Source organism: Cherax quadricarinatus, chromosome 6 (assembly GCF_038502225.1).
Source record: "Cherax quadricarinatus isolate ZL_2023a chromosome 6, ASM3850222v1, whole genome shotgun sequence".
Classification (NCBI taxonomy): Eukaryota; Metazoa; Arthropoda; class Malacostraca; order Decapoda; family Parastacidae; genus Cherax; species Cherax quadricarinatus.
This window is the reverse complement of record NC_091297.1, coordinates 15,617,986-15,644,309: the sequence shown is the minus strand read 5'-3', so window position 1 is coordinate 15,644,309 and position 26,324 is coordinate 15,617,986. Positions and strand designations below refer to the sequence as shown.

At 42.7% G+C, this 26,324-nt stretch overlaps 1 protein-coding gene and 1 long non-coding RNA gene across 2 annotated transcripts in view; both read left to right on the top strand.

The window, feature by feature from the left end:
- Positions 1-26,324, top strand: part of LOC128692366 (solute carrier family 22 member 20) — a 163,210-nt gene that overhangs the window by 64,371 nt on the left and 72,515 nt on the right. Inside the window, exons 2-5 of the mRNA XM_070080630.1 lie at positions 427-517; positions 5,861-6,236; positions 10,947-11,050; positions 19,923-20,077. Coding sequence (XP_069936731.1) covers positions 427-517; positions 5,861-6,236; positions 10,947-11,050; positions 19,923-20,077 — 726 coding nt within the window. The remainder of the gene's footprint in view (positions 1-426; positions 518-5,860; positions 6,237-10,946; positions 11,051-19,922; positions 20,078-26,324) is intronic.
- LOC138851473 (uncharacterized) lies at positions 22,630-25,081 on the top strand. The gene is made up of 4 exons (XR_011391238.1): positions 22,630-22,839; positions 23,131-23,583; positions 23,875-24,327; positions 24,619-25,081. It is a non-coding gene; the product is annotated as an uncharacterized lncRNA (long non-coding RNA).

Here is a 26,324-nt window from a genome sequence, read left to right as displayed (position 1 = left end):
CTGATATATCTGTGGCCCCTCTATAAACATGTACATCCTGAAGTCTACTCAACAGTCTTTTATCTACCAATACATAATCCAACAAACTACTGTCATTTCGCCCTACATCATATCGTGTATACTTATTTATCCTCTTTTTCTTAAAATATGTATTACCTATAACTAAACCCCTTTCTATACAAAGTTCAATCAAAGGGCTCCCATTATCATTTACACCTGGCACCTCAAACTTACCTACCACACCCTCTCTAAATGTTTCTCCTACTTTAGCATTCAGGTCCCCTACCACAATTACTCTCTCACTTGGTTCAAAGGCTCCTATACATTCACTTAGGTTTTTAAACTTACTAAACCAATCATTTGTTTCATTCATGTGAGTGTTGTAGGGGTGAGAGCTGTCACTAACACTGTTCTTCACCCTGACAGCCTTGTCCCAGTTCTCAGTCCACCTGATCGGATCACCACTGCTCAGTGCTCCACTACCCTTCCGTTGTTCCATGACCCAGCCTAACCTTAGGTGAGTGATGTTTTTCCATGACCCAGCCTGACATTAGGTGAGTGATATTCCACGACCCAGCCTGACCTTAGATGAGTGATGTTTCATGACCCAGCCTGACCTTAGGTGAGTGATGTTGTTCCATGACCCAGCCTGACCTTAGGTGAGTGATGTTCCATAACCCAGCCTGACCTTAGGTGAGTGATGTTCCATAACCCAGCCTGACCTTAGGTAAGTGATGTTCCATAACCCAGCCTGACCATAGGTGATTGATGTTCTATAACTCAGCCTGACCTTAGGTGAGTGATGATCCATAACTCAGCCTGACCTTAGGTGAATGATGTTGTTCCATAACTCAGCCTGACCTTAGGTGAATGATGTTCCATAACCCAGCCTGACCATATCTCAGTAGTAGTACACTGGTTACTGGTAACTGGTTACTAGGAACAGCGTTGCCGAGCTCTCAGTAGTAGTACCAGTTCCTAGTAACCAGTTACCAGTAACCAGTGTACCAGTAGATGACTCACTACCAACCGTCTGTGTGAATCATTGACTGTATTCATATTGCTGCTGACCATAGCAGGATTTCAAACACCCTCACCCGTAACCACTATGGGTCAGTCGAAGAGAGGCAGCAGAGAGAGGCAGGTCGGCTGTTGGCGCTTTCCATACTTCCCGTTATATATTATACGTACTACCAGCCTACGTGAGTATTTTTACCCATCCACGTATCGAAAACCCACATGACACTTAGGTGAGTGATGTTGATCCATAACCCAGCCTGACCTTAGGTGAATGATGTTCCATAACCCAGCCTGACCTTAGGTGAATGATGTTCCATAACCCAGCCTGACCTTAGGTGAATGATGTTGATCTATAACCCAGCCTGACCTTAGGTGAATGATGTTGATCTATAACCCAGCCTGACCTTAGATGAATGATGTTGATCTATAACCCAGCCTGACCTTAGGTGAATGATGTTGATCTATAACCCAGCCTGACCTTAGGTGAATGATGTTCCATAACCGTTAACGCTCTCGCTTTACACGGTGAGGGCCTGGGTTCGATTCCCAGCCAGAGTAGAAACATTGGACGTGTTTCTTTCCACCTGTTGTCTATGTTCCCCATCAGTAAAATGGGTACCTGGGTGTTAGTCGACTGGTGTGGGTAGCATCCTGGGACACTGACCTAAGGAGGCCTGGTCACAGACCGGGCCGCGGGGGCGTTGACCCCCGGAACTCTCTCCAGGTAAACTCCAGGTAAACCCAGCCTGACCTTAGGTGAATGATGTTCCATAACCCAGCCTGACCTTAGGTGAATGATGTTCCATAAAACAGCCTGACCTTAGGTAAGTGATGTTCCATAACTCAGCCTGACCTTAGGTGAATGATGTTCCATAACCCAGCCTGACCTTAGGTGAATGATGTTCCATAACCCAGCCTGACCTTAGGTAAGTGATGTTCCATAACTCAGCCTGACCTTAGGTGAATGATGTTCCATAACCCAGCCTGACCTTAGGTAAGTGATGTTCCATAACTCAGCCTGACCTTAGGTGAATGATGTTCCATAACCCAGCCTGACCTTAGGTAAGTGATGTTCCATAACCCAGCCTGACCTTAGGTGAATGATGTTCCATAACTCAGCCTGACCTTAGGTGAATGATGTTCCATAACCCAGCCTGACCTTAGGTGAATGATGTTCCATAACTCAGCCTGACCTTAGGTGAATGATGTTCCATAACCCAGCCTGACCTTAGGTGAATGATGTTCCATAACCCAGCCTGACCTTAGGTGAATGATGTTCCATAACTCAGCCTGACCTTAGCTGAATGATGTTCCATAACTCAGCCTGACCTTAGCTGAATGATCCATAACTCAGCCTGACCTTAGCTGAATGATGTTCCATAACTCAGCCTGACCTTAGGTGAATGATGTTCCATAACCCAGCCTGACCTTAGCTGAATGATGTTCCATAACCCAGCCTGACCTTAGGTGAATGATGTTCCATAACTCAGCCTGACCTTAGCTGAATGATGTTCCATAACTCAGCCTGACCTTAGGTGAATGATGTTCCATAACCCAGCCTGACCTTAGCTGAATGATGTTCCATAACCCAGCCTGACCTTAGGTGAATGATGTTCCATAACTCAGCCTGACCTTAGCTGAATGATGTTCCATAACTCAGCCTGACCTTAGGTGAATGATGTTCCATAACCCAGCCTGACCTTAGGTGAATGATGTTCCATAACTCAGCCTGACCTTAGCTGAATGATGTTCCATAACTCAGCCTGACCTTAGGTGAATGATGTTCCATAACCCAGCCTGACCTTAGGTAAGTGATGTTCCATAACTCAGCCTGACCTTAGGTGAATGATGTTCCATAACCCAGCCTGACCTTAGGTAAGTGATGTTCCATAACCCAGCCTGACCTTAGGTGAATGATGTTCCATAACTCAGCCTGACCTTAGGTGAATGATGTTCCATAACCCAGCCTGACCTAAGGTGAATGATGTTCCATAACCCAGCCTGACCTTAGCTGAATGATGTTCCATAACTCAGCCTGACCTTAGCTGAATGATGTTCCATAACTCAGCCTGACCTTAGGTGAATGATGTTCCATAACCCAGCCTGACCTTAGGTGAATGATGTTCCATAACCCAGCCTGACCTTAGCTGAATGATGTTCCATAACTCAGCCTGACCTTAGCTGAATGATGTTCCATAACTCAGCCTGACCTTAGGTGAATGATGTTCCATAACCCAGCCTGACCTTAGCTGAATGATGTTCCATAACCCAGCCTGACCTTAGGTGAATGATGTTCCATAACTCAGCCTGACCTTAGCTGAATGATGTTCCATAACTCAGCCTGACCTTAGGTGAATGATGTTCCATAACCCAGCCTGACCTTAGCTGAATGATGTTCCATAACCCAGCCTGACCTTAGGTGAATGATGTTCCATAACTCAGCCTGACCTTAGCTGAATGATGTTCCATAACTCAGCCTGACCTTAGGTGAATGATGTTCCATAACCCAGCCTGACCTTAGGTGAATGATGTTCCATAACTCAGCCTGACCTTAGCTGAATGATGTTCCATAACTCAGCCTGACCTTAGGTGAATGATGTTCCATAACCCAGCCTGACCTTAGGTAAGTGATGTTCCATAACTCAGCCTGACCTTAGGTGAATGATGTTCCATAACCCAGCCTGACCTTAGGTAAGTGATGTTCCATAACCCAGCCTGACCTTAGGTGAATGATGTTCCATAACTCAGCCTGACCTTAGGTGAATGATGTTCCATAACCCAGCCTGACCTTAGGTGAATGATGTTCCATAACCCAGCCTGACCTTAGCTGAATGATGTTCCATAACTCAGCCTGACCTTAGCTGAATGATGTTCCATAACTCAGCCTGACCTTAGGTGAATGATGTTCCATAACCCAGCCTGACCTTAGGTGAATGATGTTCCATAACCCAGCCTGACCTTAGCTGAATGATGTTCCATAACTCAGCCTGACCTTAGCTGAATGATGTTCCATAACTCAGCCTGACCTTAGGTGAATGATGTTCCATAACCCAGCCTGACCTTAGCTGAATGATGTTCCATAACCCAGCCTGACCTTAGGTGAATGATGTTCCATAACTCAGCCTGACCTTAGGTGAATGATGTTCCATAACTCAGCCTGACCTTAGGTGAATGATGTTCCATAACTCAGCCTGACCTTAGCTGAATGATGTTCCATAACCCAGCCTGACCTTAGGTGAATGATGTTCCATAACTCAGCCTGACCTTAGCTGAATGATGTTCCATAACCCAGCCTGAGCTTAGGTGAATGATGTTCCATAACTCAGCCTGACCTTAGCTGAATGATGTTCCATAACCCAGCCTGACCTTAGGTGAATGATGTTCCATAACTCAGCCTGACCTTAGGTGAATGATGTTCCATAACCCAGCCTGACCTTAGGTGAATGATGTTCCATAACTCAGCCTGACCTTAGGTGAATGATGTTCCATAACTCAGCCTGACCTTAGCTGAATGATGTTCCATAACTCAGCCTGACCTTAGGTGAATGATGTTCCATAACCCAGCCTGACCTTAGCTGAATGATGTTCCATAACCCAGCCTGACCTTAGGTGAGTGATATTGATCCATGACTCAGACTCACAACAGGTAAGTAATGGTGATGTGTCATGACTCAGGCTGACATCAGATGCCTCTTCTCCTTACTGTAGTTTTTTAAAGTTGTTTAACCATCTCTTCTCACAATTTATCTTCCTATAATAAGTCCCCAGTTCATTTAATTATCGTTTTTTTTTTGCAAGGTTTTACTTCTCATTAAACAGCTGTTGTCTATCATATACTCTGCCTTGGTTGTGAAGTTCTTTTCACAGTAAAAACTTTCCTACACCAACATATTATTACTGACCACCAGTTTCATCTTGTCCTGTCCCTTGCCAGCAGTGTTGTTCACCTCACCATAAACCTCTGCTTCACACACTGCCTCAGTATTTTCAAAACTCATACCATTTTTCCTCGACTTACTCGTTTTTTTCCCCTCTGTTCGTCCCCCCACCTCGCACCCAGCAGTTCTTCATTCCTCTCACACTTGTTAACCTGGAGTTAGTTCACTTTGCTTCTACTTTACCCACTGCCACCGTTCTCTTGTATTCTTCCTTACTGTTACTCTCACAGCCCCTTAATAATGATCTGAAATATGAGTCCCTCATCTGAAACATATCTGGTGTGTCCAGAACCCTTCCCTTCAACTCTTTATCCGGGGTAATACATAGCTTTAATACATAGCTTTAATACATAGCTTTAATACATAGCTTTAAGAGATAACTCTCACTATGTCATCATACCTCCTGTATGATGACTTGCTCCCACTGAGCTTGTCATCATACCTCCTGTATATACTACCATGATTCTTATTTCTCAAACGTATTGTCTGTTCTCAAACTTTTTTTCTCTAAACATTAATTTAAAATTTCTATATTGTCATATTCTACTGTTTTTCACAGGCACAATATTCTTAAAAACCGTTTTGATTTCTAAATTATCTTCAGGTTTTCCTTTAATTTACATATCCTGAGTCATGGTATTTTCAATTTCTCAGAAATCTTTTAATTTTCTTTCACTAGCTAGTTTTCTTTAAAATTTAATTATCCTCAGTCATATCATTAATAATAATCTCATGATTTAGCAACATTTAGCTTTTATTTCTTATCGAACAACTTAATTACTATGAAATGTTTTTATTTAGACTTGTGTTAATTTTCTGGAAATAGACAGTAGTGTAGATATGCTTATTTATGCTGTATTAATATAGACTAATAGTGTTCAATCGTTATGGTGACTCAGCAGCAACAGCAGCTGGACGGAGGACGCGTCATCGCTGGACTTCGACGAAGAATGTCTCTCATTCCCAACCATCAGCACCACATCTACCTTCACCAACACCACATCTACCTCCACCAGCACCACATCTACCTCCACCAACCTTACCATAGCTAATACCTCCAACATCACCTCCCAACTACTTACCTCCAGTGATGCTGCTTCTAGCACCATCAGAATCATCACCACCACCAGTGCTTCTGCTGACATTATCGACACGAGTTCCGTGGGCCCCTCCTCGACCCCCGTCAACCTCACAACGATCTGGCACACCACTGGCCTTCCATCATGTCCCATAGTGCAGTATGACACTTCCGTGTTCACCTCTACGGTCATATCTGAGGTAAGAAGTCTACAGTTATGTGTATTAGTAAGTTCAGCAAGTGATCCCAACTCCGAACTTCTACACTTAAAATATTAAATGGAGAAAACTACCTGATTAGCTTGTTAAAGAACTAAATGGAGACTTCAACAGATTTATTATATGATTACCAGCTGTGGAAAGTGGTATTTGTTCCCTGAGTGACTTCTAAATGACTCACGAAATCGTAATGACACGATTGCAAACAAAGCATACCACGGGTGGGTAGAACCCGCGGTCAGAGAGTCATAAAACTCCAGACTGTCACGTTAGCCACTGGGCCAGCTGGTTACAATAAGATTCATCCAACTAGGTATAATTCTACACCACCCGTGGTATGGTTTGACTTCTAAAGCCAGACAGGTACAGACAAGGTCTTGCCACCACCACATAGTTGGTCATCCATGCAGATTACTCACTAATTCAATTTGTTTTTTCAACGTATAAATTTATTTCAAATAGATAACAAAAATTTAATTTTGACAAATGAAACTTTTAATGCATCTGCTGTTGGAATTTATTATTATTTTGTTGGAATTAATAGTAAAACGTCCCATGAAGGGAAGGGTATGGGGGAGAGGTATGTCTGTTGATGCTGGTCAAGGGCTCTTGATCAAAGGAATTTAAGCTACTCTCCCCTTCGTTGGATCAAACTTGAATGTTTCCCATTTTGCAGAACCTGGATAACCTCTATGGGTTTAGCGCATCCTTGTGAATATAATAATAATAATAATAATAATAATAATAATAATAATAATAATAATATCACAATAATAACAATGATAATGTGGTACGGTGTGACGGATGCGCGTCGGATTCTCTTATCCCACCATTCGGTGAGAAGCGACATTTTCTGCTTCCAATATTACATCAAAAATTATCCTGGCCTATACTTCAATCCTCTAACTTTCTATCTATACTTCTCAAGTAACATCTGATAGACGAGCGAAACAACCTCCTTCAGTTTCTCAGTTATAAAACTGTAAGACGTAGCACACAACAAATAATTGTGTTGTTGCTAAAGACGTCCACTAAACAACGGGTCATTGCTGTGACGTGGCTGCCTTCTTAAAATAAGCGGGACAAACCATCTGTCTCTAAGAAAGCTTTGGGATAAATTAGCTCTACCACTCCCATTAATTCATTCTGAGAACGAAATTCTCGCTCTTGTTGCCTTTCCTCTCCCATGAAACCTCTTGCAGCTTCATACATTTAAATCTGGCTAAATATTTTTCGGTATGAATCTTTGCCTGCTTTTGTAATAAAGTCAAATTCAACCCTAAAATATCAGCTACCTGTCAGATGGGTCCCTTCCAGGGCCACCTGTCAGGGGGTCCCTTCCAGGGGCACATGTGAGGGGATCCCTTCCAGAGAAACTTGTCAGGGGTTCCCATTCCAGGATGCCCCTTCCTGGGTCTCTCAGCATTCGAGTCGCTACTCATGCTCATAGAACATAAATCTCAATAAATATTACTCAATAAATCTTATGGAACACTGCTTAATATTAATCTCTAGGTTATATACAATAGTTTATTATAAATATTCCTATTATACCAAAAGAATATTTAGAAACTAAAAATATTGTATATTAGAAATTATTTATAGGAAATAACTCACTGAAAATATACTAGTTTTTAAAGGAATAATAATAATATTATAAGACAAAAGAAATATTTATATATATTCACTATTATACCTAGAAAGGAAATTGTCACAGTTCACAAAAAAAGTATTAACATAACCTCCTGTGATCGAAAGTCGCTACTAGACATTACAGTGAGAATGAACACTAGGAGTGACTTAATTAAAAAGGACTGTTGACCACTCCAGGTTTATTACTGAGTTATTATAATCACTAGCTAATTCTCCCTGACAGACTCCCATGTTATAAGAGTTGACTGACCCCTAAGGGTCATTATCTAGTTGTCTAGGAAAAGATGAACTAAATATTTTCAAATCCTTCTGAAGCCAGATTACATCACAGGCAAATTCACAAAACACTGAAGACGTGACCAGCTGAAATATTATACCTTTAAACATAAGGAATAGCAAATAAAAGGCTATTTTACAAAACTAAGTCTATACAGACGTTACTATATTATATACAGTTACAGTCAGTACTACCTCACTCCACCATAACCCACCAGTGAGTCATACACAAGTAACTCTTGTGTATCACCCAAGTCGCACTGCTAGATAAAACAACCAAAACACCTTGACCAAACAATCGCAGAAGCACAGTCTCTAGACGCTGGACCAGCACTCCAGACACCATATTACGTACCATATTTTTCGGCATATAAGACGCACAATCATATGAGACGTATAAGACAATGTTTCTAAGCAGATGTAATGTAACGTTAGTGAACAAATGATAAAACTTAACCCAAAGCCTACCCTTGACCTTGAACATATAAGACACACGGCGATTTTCCAAGACTTGCAGAGAAAAAGTGCGCCTTATATGCCGGAAAATACGGTACTAGTAAACAATACTCTCCTGCACTTAATCTACACTCACCCCAAACACCATCACTCTTCTGGTTAACATCTGAAATAAATATTTCTACAAATTGTCAGCAGTTAACATCAAAGCCAGACGCTCTCCACCACACACAAACACTGGCTGCTTCTCTTGTTAGTTAGTTAAAGATTGACCGGTATTCTCCCGGCCCGGGCCTTTTCCAAGTGGTGGCCCGGCCTTGGCTCCCTCTTTAGGGAGTGTCTGAGACCTAAGTCTCCCATGGGAGGAGGTACAAGCACCTCCTCATCTTTGGGACCAACTGTCCCCAGGCCTAGCCACAAGCTAGGCCTCTCTGGTCTGCCATCCCCGCCCCAAGGGGGCAAATGGGAATGACAGTCTTATGAGCTAAAAGCTCGGGCTCAGGCACCTACCCTACCCTAGAAGGGTTAGGCATGGTGTCGATTGCTTCTCTTGATGACGTCCTCATCCCTCGCCTCATCACAACCCCATTAATTAAAACCTAATAGTTTAATATACTTTATCAGGCATATTTCATAAAATACAACTTATATTTGACACACACAAAATATTTTTTCAGTAATTTATTTTGCAATTATTTATCTTTGCTATTTAGATGTATTACCAAAATCATATTCGAAATAGTCGCTCAGATTACTTCTTGACTCTATTCTCAATACTAACTCTGGTGACACTAGTTTATACGTGTCTCCCTCTTTGTATTACAACAATCACAACAATTTAAAATATCACATTATCAGCATTGAACGTTGTAAAAAGTGTGAATTTGGTTGCCATTTCAGAGAGCCTTTCACAATCCTGTGAAAGATTAAGAGTTTTCACTTGCCTGTCTTTTATTGCTCTTGGTGGAGTGTGTAGCACACCTCGTCACAGCCTCAGAGTCAGGGTAATTTAAGTACCCCCCGTCTTCTAATAACACGAGGTCTGAGCTGTGTTCAGACCTCTGCATCACAATTGCCCTCCGAGATTTGTTAAGTTATACCACGAATTGAGGAAAGATCCTGGACGTCACCTTACGAAACAGACAAAGCAAATGCGATAGTAATTATAGATAAGGTAGATTATAGGAGAAAAATGAACATGTCATTAGAAAACGGGTAACTTACGTGCCCCTTGACCACACATTCATTTGATTCTATATTGATAGAGGTTACGTGGGACCATCATAGTGTGAGTCAGGTCCCACAGTCACCTACTAAAATAGAGCAAGTAAAGCCTGCACAAATTTTCCTATGATCACAATGCAAAATCTCTAAATAAGGTGTACAGTTATTTGCGAAGATGAATGAATAAAATACCATTTGCATTTGCTAATAGGTAATCAGGACGAATCCACAAAAAATACATTGAAATTTCCAGAAATAATGTTACGGGAACAGTAATAATATATAAATACCAACAGATGAAGCAAATGAGACTTAGATGCAGTGTCTAACTTTATAAGGAACGTTTCGGCCACGCAGTAGCTTCGTTAAACCAGATTAACCTGTGCAAGAAAGGTATAAAATACCGACAATATGAAAGTTAAGACACATGTGCAACATCCGGATATCTTTATTGTAGACGTTTCGCCATCCAGTGGCTTTATCAATACAGATTCTAGGACATAATAAGAAGACAGTAGAACTATATACAAAAGATGAGGTAATCAGTCCCTCAGCCTTGGAGTTAGTGTTCACAGCATCGTGGTGGAGGAGAATCTGGAGCAAAGGCAAGAAGACTGGCGGTCAGTGGATAGGGACAGGCAGCAGACGAGGGCAAAGTCACTGGTAGGCGGGATTCCCCAGTGGAAGTAGGTCCTTCCCAAAGAGATGGGTTAGTTGCAGCAGCCGTGAAGAAGGTCTTGTAGATGTCCTCTGAACCAAGATTCCATGATGTTGCAGTGTCTGACAAGTTGTGCAAGAAAGGTATAAAATACCGACAATATGAAAGTTAAGACACATGTGCAACATCTGGAAATCTTTATAAAGATTTCCAGATGTTGCACATGTGTCTTAACTTTCAGATTAACCTGATAAAGTTCACTGTATAGACAAAACATAATATCACTAGTATCCTCATTTCGTTATCTTGCCGTTGGAGAAGCCATCATGGTAGAATTTCTCTTTCACACCCCCATTGCCCTCGAGGCCTGTGACTTTTGCTGACTGTTGCAATTATTTCGGCACCAAGTGTGGGACCTGTTGCAGTGGGACCTGGTATGTGAGAGGAGCGTGCTGAGACCTCTCTTCCAAACACTCTTCACGGTGGGCGGCATGCTTGGCAGCACCATCGGTGGCCACCTCGGCGACAGGTAAAGTCGTCACAACAGCATTTTGCTGACTAAGTGCATGTGATCAAACAAGCATGCAAACACACAAGCACGCAAAACCTAATACGAGAACCCACACACCAACATACTCACTATCTTAAACAAGAGAACATGAAGCTATACGCATGAAAGTATACAGAAGCATTTGCATGCATACATATGCATGCAAAAGCATTAAAATAGCATTTACACATTCATATATATTCACACACGAAACACATACCACTGTTTTAACGTGTGGTTATTTGAGTTACTGTCACCTTCCTGTAACCTGGCACCAGTCTCACTATTCTCCTCTGACTTTTATTAACAAGTCATGTTCGCCCACAGAATTATAGCACGCTGGATTTTTTTTTTTTTTTTGCGTGTGTGTGTGTGTGTGTTTCTCCCCATTCTCTGTAAACTCTTGTTGTCTATAGAGACTGTCGTGGATTAAAATCCTAAGAAATCAGCAGTTTCTGAGATATTCAAACCACTCCATCTGTCTGCACCAAAAATTATTCCACTATCATAGTTACTTAGATCACATTTCTTCTCTATTCTGATGCTTGGTCTGATAAACATCTGAACCTCTTGACCAAGTCTGCATGTTTCTATACATCGGGGTGCTGCCACGTGATTGGCTGACTAGATATTTGCATTAACGAACAGGTGTACTGGTGTGCCTAATAAAGTGGCTACCGAGTTTATATCTCATTGCAGACAAGTGGGACTAGAACACAAGCGCATATATTCAGGCCATTTTATGCCGATACTTAAAAAAAAAAAGTCAGTTAGGATTCCCTCAACTACCGTCATATTAATGGAAAAAAGACTAAAGTGTCTACAACAACTTGGGAGCATAATTACCCTAACTAATGAACGGTTCGGATGTCGATCAAGTTCCTGTATATTAAATTTATCAAGCAAGTAAGGAAGAGTCGCGGGAATTATTAAAGAACGCCATAGATTGCCAGACTGCAATTAAGAGCTCAAAGAAATCTTTAGTTTAGCTGCTCATGAGATACTGTTTTGAAAACCAGAAAAATTATGATGTATAAAATACAATCTATTAAGATGCATGAGAGAGATCTCTATCTAGTTCGCAAGGCAAATGATATACAAATACGAATACAAATCTTTATTTTAAAATTACTGTAAAGAGCAATGAAGAATACAATAATCTGAAGGCCCATAGGACACATAAGTTCGGACACACCTTATCAGGCTATAATGTCATCATGAGGTAATTTAACCAGCTGGGTCCCACAAGGACCACTACTGGCACTGATGTTTATTATATAAACGATTTTACAGAAAGAACTGCAAACTAAATGAACCTGTTCTGGATGATGCAAAGAACCTATGCAAGATAGAACAAAATAAGAGAGTTATCCCTGCAGGAAGACCTGGCTAGACTGAGCACAAGAACTGGCACATTGATAATGGAATTTACTGTGGATAAATGTCATGTAACAGAAATGGCAGACGATGATTACAGACTGTGTATGAAAATATTAAAAAAAAATATCAAAGAAAGCCAGGGACCTGGGAGTTATCAGCGACAAAAAACTGTCACCGGAAAACCTCATGAATTAATGAATAACTCTTATGTATCAATCACCATTTTTAAAATAACTTTTAGGTATTTGGATGAAGACATGCAGAAAAAAATGTTGTTCAAAACATAGGTTCAAGTTCAAATGGATTCTAATACACAACAGAGATGTTATGTCTGCTGAACAAGATGTGTCTGCTGAACAAGATGCTGTGTCTGCTGAACAAGATGCTGTGTCTGCTGAACAAGATGCTGTGTCTGCTGAACAAGATGCTGTGTCTGCTGAACAAGATGTTGTGTCTGCTGAACAAGATGTTGTGTCTGCTGAACAAGATGCTGTGTCTGCTGAACAAGATGCTGTGTCTGCTGAACAAGATGCTGTGTCTGCTGAACAAGATGTTGTGTCTGCTGAACAAGATGTTGTGTCTGCTGAACAAGATGCTGTGTCTGCTGAACAAGATGCTGTGTCTGCTGAACAAGATGCTGTGTCTGCTGAACAAGATGCTGTGTCTGCTGAACAAGATGCTGTGTCTGCTGAACAAGATGCTGTGTCTGCTGAACAAGATGCTGTGTCTGCTGAACAAGATGCTGTGTCTGCTGAACAAGATGTTGTGTCTGCTGAACAAGATGCTGTGTCTGATGAACAAGATGTTGTGTCTGCTGAACAAGATGTTGTGTCTGCTGAACAAGACGTTGTGTCTGCTGAACAAGATGTTGTGTCTGCTGAACAAGATGCTGTGTCTGCTGAACAAGATGCTGTGTCTGCTGAACAAGATGCTGTGTCTGCTGAACAAGATGCTGTGTCTGCTGAACAAGATGCTGTGTCTGCTGAACAAGATGCTGTGTCTGCTGAACAAGATGCTGTGTCTGCTGAACAAGATGTTGTGTCTGCTGAACAAGATGTTTTGTCTGCTGAACAAGATGTTGTGTCTGCTGAACAAGATGTTGTGTCTGCTGAACAAGATGTTGTGTCTGCTGAACAAGATGTTGTGTCTGCTGAACAAGATGTTGTGTCTGCTGAACAAGATGTGTCTGCTGAACAAGATGTTGTGTCTGCTGAACAAGATGTGTCTGCTGAACAAGATGGTGTGTCTATGAACAAGATGTTGTGTCTGCTGAACAAGATGTTGTGTCTGCTGAACAAGATGTGTCTGCTGAACAAGATGTTGTGTCTGCTGAACAAGATGTGTCTATGAACAAGATGTTGTGTCTGCTGAACAAGATGTTGTGTCTGCAGAACAAGATGTTGTGTCTGCTGAACAAGATGTTGTGTCTGCTGAACAAGATGTGTCTGCTGAACAAGATGTTGTGTCTGCTGAACAAGATGTTGTGTCTGCTGAACAAGATGTTGTGTCTGCTGAACAAGATGTTGTGTCTGCTGAACAAGATGTGTCTGCTGAACAAGATGTTGTGTCTGCTGAACAAGATGATGTGTCTGCTGAACAAGATGTGTCTGCTGAACAAGATGTTGTGTCTGCTGAACAAGATGCTGTGTCTGCTGAACAAGATGTTGTGTCTGCTGAACAAGATGCTGTGTCTGCTGAACAAGATGTGTCTGCTGAACAAGATGATGTGTCTGCCGAACAAGATGTTGTGTCTGCTGAACAAGATGTGTCTGCTGAACAAGATGTTGTGTCTGCTGAACAAGATGTGTCTGCTGAACAAGATGATGTGTCTGCCGAACAAGATGCTGTGTCTGCTGAACAAGATGTTGTGTCTGCTGAACAAGATCCTGTGTCTGCTGAACAAGATGTGTCTGCTGAACAAGATGATGTGTCTGCCGAACAAGATGTTGTGTCTGCTGAACAAGATGTTGTGTCAATGAACAAGATGTGTCTGCTGAACAAGATGTTGTGTCTGCTGAATAAGATGTTGTGTCTATGAACAAGATGTTGTGTCTGCTGAACAAGATGTGTCTGCTGAACAAGATGTTGTGTCTGCTGAACAAGATGATGTGTCTGCTGAACAAGATGCTGTGTCTGCTGAACAAGATGTTGTGTCTGCTGAACAAGATGCTGTGTCTGCTGAACAAGATGTGTCTGCTGAACATGCTGATGTGTCTGCTGAACAAGATGTTGTGTCTGCTGAACAAGATGCTGTGTCTGCTGAACAAGATGTTGTGTCTGCTGAACATGATGCTGTGTCTGCTGAACAAGATGCTGTGTCTGCTGAACAAGATGTGTCTACTGAACAAGATGATGTGTCTGCTGAACAAGAAGCTGTGTCTGCTGAACAAGGAATGTGCGAACTCGATTGAAAATTTGAACTCTGTATAAAATGAGTGGCAGTACTATAAGCTGTAAGTTAGGGAGGCATATTGAAGATATCACAGGTGCTCTCATAGGCTGAAAGCAGGAAAATAGCAGACATGATAACCGCTGACAAGATCATCAAAATATGCGAATGAATTTCTTAGGATTTCCCAGCAACATCAACAAAGAGAACACAAGACCATTTCTGCCAACTAAGAAAGATGTGCTGAAGAAATACTAGAAGGATTTTCTTGTCAAATTGATGGTAAAACAATGTAGTAATTGATAAGAGAAGATAGTGAATGTTACAACCCCTGATAAGAGAAAATAGTGAATGCTGCAGCCACTGATAGGATAGTGACTGCTACAACTACTGATAAGAGAAGATAGTGACTGTTACACCCACTGATAAGAGAAGATAGTGACTGCTACACCCACTGATAAGAGAAGATTATGACTGCTATAATCACTGGGAACTTTAAGAAAACAATGTGATAAATACGGTAAACTGGAGATCACGGTTCCAGCTTTGTTTCTGTAGTTACAAACGTGAAATTACGAACAGATAATTACTCGACGCCATACACACGCGAGGCAGACAAGCCAGGACACTAACACAACAAAACATACAAGAACAGGCACGCACATATATGTACCAAGCACGAGCACACACACACACACACACACACACACACACACACACACACACACACACACGTCATAGAGTAGTTAGGAAGTGGAATAGTCTGGCAAGCGATGTAGTGGAGGCAGGAACTTTACATAGTTTTAAGACGAGGTATGATAAAGCTCATGGAGCAGGGGGAGAGAGGACCTAGTAGCGGTCGGTGAAGAGGCGGGGCCAGGAGCTGAGTCTCGGCCCCTGCAACCACAATTAGGTGAGTACAATTAGGTGACTACACACACACACACACACACACACACACACACACACACACACACACACACACACACACAGGAGAGGAGGAGAGTGGTGGAGCACCTGGAACGGAACAAGAGTATAAACAACAACCAGCATGGATTCATGGAAGGAAAATCCTGTGTCACAAACCTTCTGGAGTTTTATCATAAAGCAACAGAAGTAAGACACGAGAGAGAGGGGTGGGTTGATTGCATCTTCTTGGACTGCAAGAAGGCCTTTGACACAGTTCCTCACAAGAGATTAGTGCTGAAGCTAGAGGATCAGGCGCATATAATAGGAAGGGCACTGCAATGGATCAGAGAATACCTGACAGGGAGGCAACAATGAGTCATGGTACGTAATGATGTATCACAGTGGGCACCTGTGACGAGCGGGGTCCCACAGGGGTCGGTCCTAGGACCAGTGCTATTTTTGGTATATGTGAACGACATGATGGAAGGGTTAGACTCAGAAGTGTTCCTGTTCTCAGACGATGTGAAGTTAATGAGGAGAATTAAATCAGATGAGGACCGGGCAGGACTTCAAAGAGACCTGGACAGGTTGGACACCTGGTCCAGCAACTGTCTTCTTGAATTCAACCCTGCCAAATGCAAAGTCATGAAGATAGGGGAAGGGCACAGAAGACCACAGACAGAGTATAGGCTAGGTGGCCAAAGACTGCAAACCTCGCTCAAGGAGAAAGATCTTGGGGTGAGTATAACACCGAGCATGTCTCCGGAAGCACACATCAACCAGGTAACTGCTGCAACATATGGGCGCCTGGCAAACCTGAGAACAGCGTTCCGATACCTTAGTAAGGAATCGTTCAAGACACTGTACACCGTGTACGTCAGGCCCATACTGGAGTATGCAGCACCTGTTTGGAACCCGCACTTGATCAAGCATGTCAAGAAACTAGAGAAAGTGCAAAGGTTTGCGACAAGGTTAGTTCCAGAGCTAAGGGGAATGTCTTACGAAGAAAGGTTAAGGAAAATCGGCCTCACGACACTGGAAGAGAGGAGCGTCAGGGGAGACATGATAACGACATATAAAATACTGCGCGGAATAGACAAGGTGGACAAAGACAGGATGTTCCAGGGAGGGGACACAGAAACAAGAGGCCACAATTGGAAGTTGAAAACACAGATGAGTCAGAGAGATATTAGGAAGTATTTCTTCAGTCATAGAGTTGTCAGGCAGTGGAATAGCCTAGAAAGTGACATAGTGGAGGCGGGAATCATACATAGTTTTAAGACGAGGTTTGATAAAGCTCATGGAGCAGGGAGAGAGAGGGCCCAGTAGCAACCGGTGAAGAGGCGGGGCCAGGAGCTAAGACTCGGCCCCTGCAACCACAAATAGGCGAGTACAAATAGGCGAGTACACACACATACACATACACAACCTCACCAACCCCTCGAGGAAGGTTCCTTGATGTTGGTGAGGGGCTCTTGATCTAGGGAATTGGATCTGTGTTCCGGTTCCCTAAATTAAGCCTGAATTCCTTCCACATTCCCCCCATAGACGTTGCATAATCCTACGGGTTTAGCGCTCCCCTTTGATGATGATGATGATAATAATAATAATAATAATAATAATAATAATAATGGCTGCAAACCTCATTCGAGGAAAAGGATCTTGGAGTGAGTATAATACCGAGCACATCTTCTGAAGCACACATCAACCAAATAACTGCTGCAGCATATGGGCGCCTGGCAAACCTAAGAATAGCGTTTCGACACCTTAGAAAAGAATCATTCAAGACTCTGTACACTGTGTACGTCAGGCCCACATTGGAGTATGCAGCACCAGTATGGAACCCACACTTGGTCAAGTTGGTCAAGAAATTTAGAGAAAGTGCAAAAGTTGCAACAAGACTAGTCTCGGAGCTAAGGAGTATGTCCTACGAGGAAAGCTTAAGGGAAATCGACCTGATGATACTGGAGGACAAGAGAGATGGGGGGTAAGGGGATGAAAACAACATACAAAATACTGAGAGGAAATGACAAGGTGGACAGAGACGGAATGTTTCAGAGATGTGACATAACAACTGGGAGCTGAAGACTCAGATGAGTCACAGGGATGTTAGGAAGCATTTCTTCAGTCATAGAGTTGTCAGGAAATGGAACAATCTGGAGAGAGATATAGTGGAGGCAGGATCCATACATAGCTTTAAGAAGAGGTACGATCAAGCTCATGGAGCAGGGAGAGAATGGACCTAGTGTCGACCAGTCATAAGGCGGGGCCAGGAAGTATGATTCGACCCCTGCAACCACAATTAGGTAAGTACACACCCACACTGGTTGAAGAGCTAGAAGAGTGGGCAGGAATAGCAGGGAAAGTGCTGCAATGTATCAGGGAATACCTGACAGGAAGGAAACAACGAGTGTTGGTACGTGACGAAGTGTCAGAGTGGACCCATGTGTCAAATGGGGTTCCACAAGGGTCAGTCCTAGGTCCGGTGCTGTTTCTTGTGTATGTGAGGTGTTCCTTTTCGCTGATGATGTGAAACTAATGAGGATAGTACAAGTGGACGAGGATCAGGTAAGATTATAAGGGGATCTGAATAGGCTGCAAGCATGGTCCAAAAAATGGCTCTTGGAGTTTAACCCCACCAAGTGAAAAGTCATGTAGAATGGGGAAGGACAAAGAAGACCGCAGAAGGAGTACAGGCCAGGGGACCAAAGGCTGCAAACTTTACTTAAGGGGCACCGAGCACGTCCCCTGAGGCGCACATCAATCAAATAACCGCTGCAGCATATAGGCGCCTGGCAAACCTGAGAATAGCATTTAGACATTTAAATAAGGAGACATTCACGACGCTGTACACCGTGTACGTCATGGCGATATTGCAGTATACAGCACCAGTATGGAACCCATACCTGGTCAAACACGTCAAGAAACTGTAGAAAGTGCAAAAGTTTGCAACAAGACTAGTCCCGGAACTGAGGGGTATGTCTTATGAGGAAAGGTTAAGGAACTCAATCTGATGACACTAGACTAGAGGATAGGAGGAGATAGGGGGGGGACATGATAGTGATGTATAAAATACTGAAAGGAATTGACAATTTGTGGTCCATTGGATAAAGTGATACGTACTGTGTTCAATTCTCACAGGGCTGGGCATGGGAACGGAGGATCGAGTCCTGGCCAGCCGCAGTTTTGTTAATGATTTAAAATCACTTGTTTCGTGATTTCATTAATCAGTAACAACACTGGGACTAGCCGAGGATTCGAATCCGTGTTGCTTTAGCCTGCCTCATGGTGACCGAAAATTCCACGACGCTCTAACCCACTGGACCACAGGATTGTATGGTACCGTGGGTTAGAGCGTCGTGGAATTTTCGGTCACCATGAGACGGGCTAAAACAAAACATGGGTTCCAATACTCGGCTAGTCGCAGTGTTTTTATTGATTAAATATCACTTGTTCGTGGTTACAATACTATATATATATATATATATATATTATTGCAACCAGGAACGAGTGGTATTGATCAATAACAACACTGCGCTAGCCAAGGGTTCGAACCCATGTTGTACTGGCCTGCCTCATGGTAAGCGAGAACCACATGACGCTTTAAACCACAGGACCACCCAACCCTACAAGAATGGCACAGCCAGCGACCCAACAGCTAACTCTGTGCTAGCTGCGCCATTCTTGTAGGGTTGGGTGGTCCTGTGGTTTAAAGCGTCATGTGGTTCTCGCTTACCATGAGGCAGGCCAGTACAACATGGGTTCGAATCCTTGGCTAGCGCAGTGTTGTTATTGATATATATATACATATATATATATTACAAAAAATATATAGGGAGGTACCACCTTTATAGCTGGAATGGGGACCCTCATCCTCAGAGAAGACAATAAACGTACCTCAAGGAAAACTCAAGGTTCTCCCCGGAGCTGTTTGAATATTTTCTTCTACCACTATACGGACGGGGTCAGAATTTTTATTCAGTGGGCTTCGTGGTGACTGATTTTCAAGCATCGTTATTAAAATTACCATTTTCATTTAGTGGGGGTTGGGGGGGTGAGGGAGTTTTGGGGGGCTGAGACCCCTCAAGTTCCCTCTACTAACCACCACTGATATCTGCAGTGATCATGGTGACAGATGAGTGTGTGGAGTGACAATATTGTTGATGTTGACAGATTTGGTCGTCGGCGTGCTGTGCTGGCAGCGTGTGTGGTGAACCTGCTGGTGGTGGTCTCCATGACGCTGGCTACCTTCTTCCCTCTCCTCATTACTCTCCGCTTCTTAACAGGCTGCTCCGTCATGGCTATGGTCGTCCCTGCCTGGAGCCTTAGTAAGAAGCTTCTTCAAGTACTTGTCTTCATGAACAAGAAGACTTTCTTATGGCTATTAACCCCAGAGGGCTTATTTCCGCTGGGGGTGGTCAGGTCCGCTTTCCTAGATGTGACCAACATCCCTCAACTAACTCCTAGGGCCATGTTTACTGCTAGGTGAACCAGAGTAGAGTAAACTAGGGCCCCTACAGTTGTGGGAGGAAATCTTGTTATTAAATGTTCCATGCAAGATAAATGACTCGAAAGAAGTTCCTAAACATTGCCACTGAGAAAAGAAATAAGAAATGGAAGACAAATTCTTAACTCAACTTTTTTTTTTTGGCTAATTAGTGAAGCAACTGATAGTTTGATCTGTATTTACTGACAGTATTTACCATCCCTTGCTCAGCGTTACATCTTCCGCGAATCTTCTGTCACAATGCTTTAGCAAAAAAAAAAAAAATCTTAATTTTTTTGTTATTTCCATCTCTCTTCTGTGTCCTTATATTCTGACTTATTATAACCGGAGTTGGGTGCCAATTAGAGAGGTTGAGATTACTTAGGTTTTCCCCCCAAGCCATAAAATCGGCACATATTTGATTCCTGCTTGCTAGGATTTTTTTGTGGCTAGGTTGTGGAAGCGTTTCGTCCCAGGTATGGAACTAATGTTAAAGTTGTTAGGACGATATATTTTGCTTATATTAGATCACTGGTTGAATATATGCAGCAAACTTAAAATATTGTAGAACGAGGAGACGAGAATCGTCCTAGAATGTGCCCGTACAGCCGAATTTCTAAACATGAGGACATAAATTGATGTTACATGCATCCCAAAATCGTGTCATTGAAAGAAATGTTCTCATTGGTGTTAATACGTTTAGGTAAATCCATTCAAATTCTTATACAGAAAGCCTCCAAACTTTCTTCACCACAAGTGAGCACTTCTTCAAATGCATTGTAAAAGTGAAACTGATCTCTAAATGAATCAAATGAGACTAAAAGCCATAAATGAAACTGAAAGAAACCCAAAACATTTTTTTTCTTATGCCTTCAAAGACCACAACAATGTATCTACCTCATCCGCTAAGAAAATGATAGGATGGATAATGAGAACCTTCAAAACTAGGGACGCCAAGCCCATGATGATTCTCTTCAAATCGCTTGTGCTCTAAAGCTGGAATACTGCCGAACACTAACTGCCCTCTTCAAGGCTGGAGACATTGCAGACCTGGAGAGTGTACTAAGAACTTTCACGGCACACATAAGTGCGATGAGGCACCTAAACTACTGGGAACTGTTGAAGATCCTTGAACTGTATTCCCTTGAACGCAGGCGAAAGAGATACATTATAATATACACTTGGAAGGTCCTGGAGGGATTGGTACCAAACCTGCACACGAAAATCACTCCATATGAAAGCAAAAGACTCGGCAGGAGATGCAACATTCCCCCGATGAAAAGCAGGGGCGCCACAAGTACACTGAGAGACAACACGGTAAGTGTCCGGGGTCCAAGACTGTTCAACTGCCTCCCAGCCTACATAAAGGGGATTACCAATACAGTCCTGGCTGTCTTTTAAGAAGGCAATGGACAGGCACCTAAAGTTACAAGGTGTGACAATAATGATACAAGGTGTGACAATAATGACACAAGGTGTGACAATAATGATACAAGGTGTGACAATAATGATACAAGGTGTGACAATAATAACACAAGGTGTGACAATAATGATACAAGGTGTGACAATAATGACACAAGGTGTGACAATAATGATACAAGGTGTGACAATAGTGAAACAAGGTGTGACAATAATGACACAAGGTGTGACAATAATGACACAAGGTGTGACAATAATGACACAAGGTGTGACAATAATGACACAAGGTGTGACAATAATGGCATAATCAAGTAATAAAAATAAATTAAAAGTTTAGCTTATTCGAGATACCTTGTATAACCGAGCTATACCAAGACACAACCAGTGTAAACCCACCTCCGTAACACTTGTGTTACTGAGGTGGGTATTGTATACCACCAGTAACACTTGTGTTACTGAGGTGGGTATTGCATACCACCAGTAACACAAGTGTTACTGGTGGTCTACAATACCCACCTCAGTAACACAAGTGTTACTGGTGGTCTACAATACCCACCTCAGTAACACTTGTGTTACTGGTGGTATACAATACCCACCTCAGTAACACTTGTGTTACTGGTGGTATACAATACCCACCTCAGTAACACAAGTGTTACTGGTGGTATACAATACCCACCTCAGTAACACAAGTGTTGCTGGTGGTATACAATACCCACCTCAGTAACACTTGTGTTACTGGTGGTATACAATACCCACCTCAGTAACACAAGTGTTACTGGTGGTATACAATACCCACCTCAGTAACGCAAGTGTTACTGGTGGTCTACAATACCCACCTCAGTAACACTTGTGTTACTGGTGGTATACAATACCCACCTCAGTAACACAAGTGTTACTGGTGGTCTACAATACCCACCTCAGTAACACAAGTGTTTGTAGATGAATGGTTCAGAGAACCGACATGTTGATAAATTAGACACATGTGCAACTCTTGGGTATCTTTATTGAGGAAACGTTTCGCCACACAGTGGCTTCATCAGTCCATACATAGGAGAAACTTGAAGAACAGGAGGAGAATGAGGTAATCAGTCCCTCAACCTTGAGTCGATGTGTTCAGTCCATCAATCTTGAGCAGAATACGGCAGATGAGCGGAGAAGCAGCTTATAAACCGTATGGCAGGAGAGGTGTAGCAGTCATAGGTAGTGTCACATTTGTTCAATGTGGAAGTAGGTTGTGCCCAAGAATTAGGCAAGCGAAGAATTCCTAAGTATTAGCATCCCAAGAGGTTGCAGTGTCTGACAGATTTGTAGATGAATGGTTCAGAGAACCGACATGTTGATAAATTAGACACATGTGCAACTCTTGGGTATCTTTATTGAGGAAACGTTTCGCCACACAGTGGCTTCATCAGTCCATACATAGGAGAAACTTGAAGAACAGGAGGAGAATGAGGTAATCAGTCCCTCAACCTTGAGTCGATGTGTTCAGTCCATCAATCTTGAGCAGAATACGGCAGATGAGCGGAGAAGCAGCTTATAAACCGTATGGCAGGAGAGGTGTAGCAGTCATAGGTAGTGTCACATTTGTTCAATGTGGAAGTAGGTTGTGCCCAAGAATTAGGCAAGCGAAGAATTCCTAAGTATTAGGATCCCAAGAAGTTGCAGTGTCTGACAGATTTGTAGATGAATGGTTCAGAGAACCGACATGTTGATAAATTAGACACATGTGCAACTCTTGGGTATCTTTATTGAGGAAACGTTTCGCCACACAGTGGCTTCATCAGTCCATACATAGGAGAAACTTGAAGAACAGGAGGAGAATGAGGTAATCAGTCCCTCAACCTTGAGTCGATGTGTTCAGTCCATCAATCTTGAGCAGAATACGGCAGATGAGCGGAGAAGCAGCTTATAAACCGTATGGCAGGAGAGGTGTAGCAGTCATAGGTAGTGTCACATTTGTTCAATGTGGAAGTAGGTTGTGCCCAAGAATTAGGCAAGCGAAGAATTCCTAAGTATTAGGATCCCAAGAAGTTGCAGTGTCTGACAGATTTGTAGATGAATGGTTCAGAGAACCGACATGTTGATAAATTAGACACATGTGCAACTCTTGGGTATCTTTATTGAGGAAACGTTTCGCCACACAGTGGCTTCATCAGTCCATACATAGGAGAAACTTGAAGAACAGGAGGAGAATGAGGTAATCAGTCCCTCAACCTTGAGTCGATGTGTTCAGTCCATCAATCTTGAGCAGAATACGGCAGATGAGCGGAGAAGCAGCTTATAAACCGTATGGCAGGAGAGGTGTAGCAGTCATAGGTAGTGTCACATTTGTTCAATGTGGAAGTAGGTTGTGCCCAAGAATTAGGCAAGCGAAGAATTCCTAAGTATTAGGATCCCAAGAAGTTGCAGTGTCTGACAGATTTGTAGATGAATGGTTCAGAGAACCGACATGTTGATAAATTAGACACATGTGCAACTCTTGGGTATCTTTATTGAGGAAACGTTTCGCCACACAGTGGCTTCATCAGTCCATACATAGGAGAAACTTGAAGAACAGGAGGAGAATGAGGTAATCAGTCCCTCAACCTTGAGTCGATGTGTTCAGTCCATCAATCTTGAGCAGAATACGGCAGATGAGCGGAGAAGCAGCTTATAAACCGTATGGCAGGAGAGGTGTAGCAGTCATAGGTAGTGTCACATTTGTTCAATGTGGAAGTAGGTTGTGCCCAAGAATTAGGCAAGCGAAGAATTCCTAAGTATTAGGATCCCAAGAAGTTGCAGTGTCTGACAGATTTGTAGATGAATGGTTCAGAGAACCGACATGTTGATAAATTAGACACATGTGCAACTCTTGGGTATCTTTATTGAGGAAACGTTTCGCCACACAGTGGCTTCATCAGTCCATACATAGGAGAAACTTGAAGAACAGGAGGAGAATGAGGTAATCAGTCCCTCAACCTTGAGTCGATGTGTTCAGTCCATCAATCTTGAGCAGAATACGGCAGATGAGCGGAGAAGCAGCTTATAAACCGTATGGCAGGAGAGGTGTAGCAGTCATAGGTAGTGTCACATTTGTTCAATGTGGAAGTAGGTTGTGCCCAAGAATTAGGCAAGCGAAGAATTCCTAAGTATTAGGATCCCAAGAAGTTGCAGTGTCTGACAGATTTGTAGATGAATGGTTCAGAGAACCGACATGTTGATAAATTAGACACATGTGCAACTCTTGGGTATCTTTATTGAGGAAACGTTTCGCCACACAGTGGCTTCATCAGTCCATACATAGGAGAAACTTGAAGAACAGGAGGAGAATGAGGTAATCAGTCCCTCAACCTTGAGTCGATGTGTTCAGTCCATCAATCTTGAGTAGAATACGGCAGATGAGCGGAGAAGCAGCTTATAAACCGTATGGCAGGAGAGGTGTAGCAGTCGTAGGTAGTGTCACATTTGTTCAATGTGGAAGTAGGTTGTGCCCAAGAATTAGGCAAGCGAAGAATTCCTAAGTATTAGGATCCCAAGAAGTTGCAGTGTCTGACAGATTTGTAGATGAATGGTTCAGAGAACCGACTGATGAAGCCACTGTGTGGCGAAACGTTTCCTCAATAAAGATACCCAAGAGTTGCACATGTGTCTAATTCAATAACATGTCGGTTCTCTGAACCATTCATCTACAAGTCTGTCAGACGACGAAACTGCACTGACATTGTTCCTGATATGCCCAGGGGACATGTGTCTAATTTATCGGCATGTCAGTTCTCTGAACTGCGACTTCATCTCTGCAAATACTGTCGAAGAACACTGAGATCTAACTGGAGTCTGCTAAGCACTATTCTTGAGCTTAACTACTTCCCACATTGAACAAATGTGGGCGCCACTGCAGGCTGCTACCCTACTGCCATGCCGGTTTATAACTTTGCTTCTCATCTACTACGCGTGAACTGAGCTGCAATAGTTGAGACTGTTCTGCATTGTCTCTGTTCTTCCAGGATTTCTCTATGTATGAACTGATGGCTACTGTAATGACAAACATTTCACTAATAAGACTGCCCAGAAGTTGCACGTAATGTGCAATTTGCTCGGCATGTCTGAGCCATGCAATCTACAAATGCAATGGACACTGCAACAAGGACTCTAACTCTTAAGAATTCAACTCTTTATATTCTGGGCACCTTTCCACTTCACATTGAACAATGTGTTTTAGACTCATGCCTCTCACCGCTACGCTTGCGATTTCCCTCACTTCTTCTCCCCTTTCATCACCTGCGCTATTCTTTCCAGACTGGCTACGCTCGGCGAAAGGAGACTTGTTACCATTCTGTCATGTTTCAGCTCCAGTTTCTTTCTGTAATATGGACTGATGAAGGCTACACTGTATTGACAAGGCCTCTCAATAGGTGCGAAGTTGCATGTGTCAATTATCGGCATGTGGGGCTACTACTGAGCAATCACGTCAGTTCACTACGCTGCGGGATCACAGCTGCCCAGGAATTCTTCGCTTGCTATTCTTGTGCTGGCTCTGCTTCACATTGAACTAAATGTGTGAACATACTATGACTGCTACCTCTCACTGCTTCGCTGCGGTTTATAGCTTTAGCACTCCACTCATCTGCTGTGATCTGTCGGGTGATGGACTTTGAACACATGTTTCAGCGGACTGTTACCTCATTCTTCTC